This window comes from Poecilia reticulata, linkage group LG14, assembly GCF_000633615.1.
Source record: "Poecilia reticulata strain Guanapo linkage group LG14, Guppy_female_1.0+MT, whole genome shotgun sequence".
Taxonomy (NCBI): domain Eukaryota; kingdom Metazoa; phylum Chordata; class Actinopteri; order Cyprinodontiformes; family Poeciliidae; genus Poecilia; species Poecilia reticulata.
The window spans coordinates 17,406,660-17,412,940 of record NC_024344.1 but is presented as its reverse complement, the minus strand read 5'-3'; the positions used below and the strand labels follow the sequence as shown (position 1 = coordinate 17,412,940).

The 6,281-nt window shown below is 40.8% G+C and overlaps 1 protein-coding gene across 6 annotated transcripts in view; it reads right to left on the bottom strand.

Moving 5' to 3' along the window:
• LOC103476087 (protein spinster homolog 2) overlaps positions 1-6,281 on the bottom strand; it is a 34,355-nt gene that overhangs the window by 10,813 nt on the left and 17,261 nt on the right. For 2 of the 6 annotated variants that reach the window (XM_008428165.2, XM_008428164.2), the window contains exon 9: positions 3,739-3,899. In XM_008428165.2, coding sequence (XP_008426387.1) covers positions 3,739-3,899 — 161 coding nt within the window. Of the gene's footprint in view, positions 180-1,260; positions 1,357-2,143; positions 2,197-2,358; positions 2,477-3,738; positions 3,900-6,281 lie in introns of those variants that run through there. The other 4 variants (XM_008428162.2, XR_535408.2, XM_008428163.2 and 1 more) reach the window with 4 other exon arrangements.

Below are 6,281 nucleotides of genomic sequence, written 5' to 3'. Positions count from 1 at the left end.
ATCTTGACTTCATTATTCATTATTTTGTAAAAAGAGTAGAGAGACGGGAACAATCTACGTAGCTTGAACACAGTATTGCTCACCTTTCTCAATGGTACTGGAGGGAGGGCTTAGTCTGCTATCAGGGCTAGAGCTGCTGCTATCACGGCAAGAGGTGCTGCTGTCTGACTCATGTGTTGCTAAGTGTGGTAAAAAGTACAGGTACAAGTTAAATATATGAATATGCTGTTAAATTATTTCCTTCATTCATTAAATTGTAATGCTATGGAGGCATACAGTAGTCTGTAGCTAAGCTAACTATGCTAAATGGTTGACAATCTCGCACAGTCTACCCACATCTCTTGGAGACAAACTGTGTTACAAATTCACACTCTTGTCATTTTCTCTCTCCTGTCTCTCTCTTTTTTTTTTGAAAACTTGACTTCATCATTTTTCTAGGTGGCATAGTAACTGTCGCAGTCGTTCTGGTCTGCTACCAACTGCTGCTGAACACCGTCACCGTCAAGCGGAACGAACCATTTAATGCAGATCCAGAAGGGGTGTTCAGTACAAATATGGATGTGTGCTTTTTGGTCTGGATGTGAGAACCAGGAGCGCCACCAGGAACGTTGGGCCCCATGACAAAATATTTAATAGGCCCCTCTCCCCCTTTGCAGCTGCTGTTACAATTTCTTTAGTCCATCTGACCCATCAAAAGTGTCACAATTTTAAAGACGCTTACTTTCGTTGGTCCAATACACTTGCACAATATTCATTGCTAGTGAATTTACATGCAACAGTCCACATAAAATAGGTTGCTTCAATTTTTTATTATTAGTTTTAGCTCATTGAAGTATCTCTCCCGACCAGCAAGTCACAGGAAATGTGCAAAATATACATGAAACAATCCAGACTTCTCAATAAAAGATGTTGTATTTTGTTCATATGTGTTTTTTCCACATTTGTTAAAGCTGTCACCATGTCGTGAAAGTTTGATATGAGACAGATAATCTGTGAAAAGATCAATCTCCTCAACCTCCTTCCTGAACTACTATTGCTGTCTAAAGTAATGCACTGTTCTGACCAAAACCAACCAATCAGAATCAGGAGGAGGGTCTTAGTGTTGTTAATCATCCTCATCCACTCGCTGGTAGAGGGGCTAATGGAAGTTTTTTAAAGATTGTTGGAATTTCTGTGAGTAACAAATTGTTTTGTTGTGTAATTGCAAAAAGAGTAGAGAGACAGGAAAAATCTACGTAGCTTTAACACAATGTTGCTCACCTTTCTCACTGGAACGGGGGTTAAAGATTATTCTGCTATCAGGGCTAGAGCTGCTGCTGTCAGGGCCAGAGCTGCTGCTGTCTGACTCATCTGTTGCTAAGTGTGGTAAAAGGTACAGGTACAAGTTAAATATATGAATATGCTGTTAAATTCTTTCCTTCATTCATTAAATGCTAGTGAAATGGAGGCAAACAGCCTGTAGCTATGCTAACTATGCTAAATAGTTGCTAATCTCGCACACTCTGCCCACATCTCTTGGAGAAAAACTGGTCTATAATAGACCAATTGTCTTTTTTCTCTCTATTTGAAACGCTGACTTTATAATTTTTCTTGGCGGCACAGTAACTAACACAGTCGTTCTCGTCTTCTACCGACTGCTGCTGAACACGTCACTTTGCGCTAAGCAGGACCGAACCATTTCATGCAGATCCAGAGGGGTGTTCAGAACAAATATGGATCTGTGCTTTTTGGTCTGGGAGTGACAACATTTAATTTTTACTGCTAAAACAATTTTAAAAACACTATATGGTTAATTCTGTAATTGACAGGGCCCCCAATTTTTTTTTCTGTTGCTATAAAAAATTATTTGTTTGCTTTTTGTGGGAGGGCCCTCCGCCGGTCAGGGGCCCCTGGAATTGTCCTAACCTTTCCCCCGATACGGCGAACCTCGCTACACTGGTCGAAGTAAACAACAAAGGATTGCAGTTCAAGCTCAAGCATGCTAAAGATAAAGTTCACAAAAAATTACTGTGGTATTTCTAATGATCTTTTGACCCTCATAAGTTTTCCTTTTCTCTACATTGTGAAAATGACATTGAGTCATTGATTGAACATTTCAAACAGATTTGATCTCTTTCATCTCTTCAGAAAGATTTCTACTTACTCCGAGTTACAACACGGTGTCCCTGCCAATCAATCTTTAGAATTTTCAGTTCCCTTGATAGAAAAAAAAACCTTTTTTCAGAGTACATTTGTAAGCAGCATTTATGAATAAAGTCCAAACGAACTAGTCTATACACTTCAAAAGTAATCTATCAAAAGTGGCTAAAAACAACCAGTTTAGGGAAAAGCACTGTTTTTTTTAAAATAGTTTCTTACCTGATGTCCACTACTTTCCACCTGTATGTTTTTTTTTTTATAAATTCTACAATTAAGTGAAACTCTTTCCAACCTGGCAACCCAAAGTTGTTCTTATAATTATTTTTGTTTTGGCAACCTAAAGAAAAAAGAGTTGTTTTGAATTGATCAAAAATCGTATGCACGTATTTCTGAAAAGTAAAAATCTGCAAAGCAATTAAACACAAAGCTAGCATCCAAACATGCACAAAGAAATTTCTACCAACATAAAGACTGAATGTGAGTCTCTGTAGTTGTTTTATTTTTTATTTGTGAGCTATTCATCAGAAAGTGTGGCCTTGTCCTCCATGGTGTTGGGTGAAAGTCAACGGGTTGTGGTTAGCTGCACTCTGCCCGCAGCGTCTGATAGTGCGGTTTTAGTTTGAACCACTTCTTGGACTACGGGTTAATATCTATTACTGGCACAGTTTCATAGTGAGTGTCCTCTTCCGCTTTTCTTTTTTTTTTTTTTTGGTTTGTGGAAGAGGCCAAACAGAAACCGCAACAAGTCTCAGCTGTGGCAGCCGTGGGCGTGCGTCTACGCCGACACCATTTTAGTGCAACGTAGACGCACAACGAGGAAGAAGTCACAGCCTGGCTGAGAGCTGAAGATTCTGACCAGTCCTCAAATCTCTTCTGCAAATTTGAAAACTTTTTTTATAGCTTTTCTGTTTCTTGTCTGCCTGTGCATAAAATGTCTTCCCCGTAATTTTAGGCGTGAGAAAGTATAACGACCTCCTAAGGGGCGAAGACAACGTGTCTGTGGACGGACGTCAGAAATCACATCGCCATCCTGTCTAAAAATGTTTGGCATCTTCCACAGGAAGGAAGTCATTTCTGTAAGCGCTGGCAACAGGGGAGCAAGCCAACGTGACAAAAAAGAAACAAGTTTTGTCTCGCCATAAAAAACCCCAAAAAAACTACAGAGCTTGTTTTAGACTTTTAAGGCCATGACCAGCTTTTGTTCCAACTGATTCATGTCTTTAGTGCTTATAAAAAAGGAAAAGATGAGTATGTGAATGAGAGGGGAAGTAGTTGAACAAACTGGTGAGTGTAACAGACTGTGGGGGAGTTTCAGCTAACTGGGGTTTTCTGTTGGCCCAGATATTGCAGGTCTTTGGCTATTATGTTTGAGCAGCATGTCAAACTTCAGTAACAACATAAAAGTTTCCAGCAAACCCCAAAAGAAAGGAAATAAAAACACCCTAAAACCTATTTCTTCCTACATCAACCAAATTTTCTTTGGCGTCTTGTAGCTCTTAGTCAGAAAGTCTTTGACAAACAACCCCAGCAATGCTAAATATTTAAAGGAGCTGCTGAATAATAGATGAAATAATCAGCTGTTTTAACAATGCGACTTACCTGTCGGCCTTTTCCCGGTCGTCCAGGAAATACAGCGCCGTGGCCAGGAAAAACATGCCCCCCACGACAATGATGAAGGGACACAGCATGAGGGCATAGCCCAGACTGAGGAACTTCCATAGTTCAGATGAAACAAATTTATCCTGTAGCTTGTCAGAGATCTGCAGCCAGACACAAAGAAAAAAGAGAAAACATAAAAAAAAAAAAAAAGCTAGTCACCAAGTAGGGACGTTAGTAAGTGATTAATAAGTCAACCTAAAGTTGATCGACCTTATCAATCATTTAATGATTAATTAATAACCATTTCCCTAGAACTGATTATTTTGTTTCATTTGGGTCGACCGTCTTTCTATAAGACGAAGGGCCGCAACTTAAAAAAATAAGTACATCATTATGTTTTAACAATTTTGTGTATCAACTGTGGTTTTCTTAAATTATTAAACTTGGACATATTTATGAAATATAACAAAACAGCCTGAACATCTTATGTTGCTGAATCGAAAAAAAGATATTTTGCAACACTTAATCCCAGACTTTTCTGTCATCACATCCTCACATGAGTAATTTTTGGTTGAGAAGTTGACACTGCTCCGCTGTGCAGCACGGCCGAATAAGCGATATTATTGGTGAATAATATCAAGTGTTATTGATATTATTCAATAACATAATTGAATAATATGTTATTCAATTAACATATTAATTGAATGACATAAGGAACTTGTCAAGTGTTTATATTTCAAAGCAGAAGCTCCCACAGACGTTCATTTTGCATCCCATAAAGGACACGGTCTGAACCGTTTCTCCTTCTCGTTCTGGTGAGGCTCTGCCATTTTCATTCCTGTATATCTAGCCTTTAAGGATGACCAGCGGTGCCCTCTTCTGGTCGGAAGCCAAACTACAACAATAAAAGAAGGTCTAAACGTCTAACAAACCATTAATCGACATCTAATCGTAAGGCAAATATTCAAACCTTCTACGATACACTGAGCGGTGTTGGTTTTCACATGTTTGCATGCAGTTTCCCTCCAATTCAAGGTTTGACAGCTAACAGCTCATCATTCAGTGTGTCATGTGTTATGCTGAGGGGAACAACAGCTGAAGAAAAGTGGGTGTTAAGTGACATAATAAGTGACCTGTTATGTCTCCCTGTATCACCCATAAGGCGGTCCCACTGACAATCACACAGCGACGGAGGCTACTAATGGCAACGCTGAGCCAGCTGAGTGTGGAGGGGTCGGTGGGAGGAGAACAGCAGGACTCTGCTAGTGAGTGAGTCAAAGTGTCGCAGTGGCTCATGTTAGCTTCTGCAGACATTCAGTGCAGGAAAAAGCTGGAGGAGGATACTGAAGGAGGTGAACCTGTGCAGCGGGAGTTCGTGCATTGGAAAAGGACCATTAAAAACCCAGGTGGCAGCAGTGTGTGTGTGCGTGTGTGTGTGTGGCCAGTGCAGGGCCCGTTTCATCAAGAACATTAAATTCTCTGCAACTTGCGCAGCAAAGTTAAAAATAAGCAGAGAACTGCTGCCGGTCTAATTACCCTGCCAGAAGGCATTTCTTGGATGATTATGGAGAGATTGTTTCTGGCATTCCTTTGCTACAAACTATGTGGTACGGTCCTTCTCTACTGGTAGAGGAGGAGTCTGGGTTCTGTTTATCAGGAGGATTCTTGAGTGACATCAGTCTGATACGCTCTGATGAAAATGAGTCTTGGCTCAAATTTCTGGGAATTTCAAATATTCTAAAGCAGTTTTTTTAAAAGAGGTGGTAATTTTGCTGAGGCGTGACCGCTAAAAAGTAGCTCTGTCGCACCGGATCTGGTTTGTTGACCTCGATGCTTCGTCTTCAGGTCTGCTTGGTGCTCAGGCCCGAAACCTCAGCGTGAACCAAAATAACTGAGTCATTCCCTATCTTTCTCCTGTGGTTGCTTGGCGATAACCACTTGCTTTTTCCTGCTATTCCATCTCTTTTTGCCAATTCACAGTCGCCCCAGCCAATACGCATGGGCGACTGCATATCTGCCCCCACTTGGTGTGCGTCACGACTGGTCCATCGCACTCATGTGCTAAACCTCAGCTCAGGACGCTGACGCACTGCGAGCGTTCAGAGCGTCGTCAGTCGGGCTTCTGCGGAGGAAGTGAGAAACCTCCAGGCGTTCAGAATGTCACTCATCAGGAGAGAACTGTGGAGTGGAGTGGAGTGGATCCGGGGGGACTGAAGAACCGTGGGGCAACGTGGGAGTAATCCAGGGTGGCATTAATCATGGAAAAAGTGGATGTCAGTAATAAGAGTGCTATTAAATTGTGCTTTGCCTAAGTCCTCAGTTTATTCAAACTTTTCTATATGTTGGCCAACGTAGAGAAGTTAATGTGACCACGGAGGAGTGAATTTCTGCCAAAACAAGTCAAAGAAGTTCGATTAATTTTACATCTTTGAGTGTAAGAGTGTAATATTCTCTAATCTTTAAAATGTCAGATTTTTTTTCCTACAAATGTCTGACTTTTCAATGTCAGAGAATATCCTAGTTTTAATATTGTAAATGTCTGC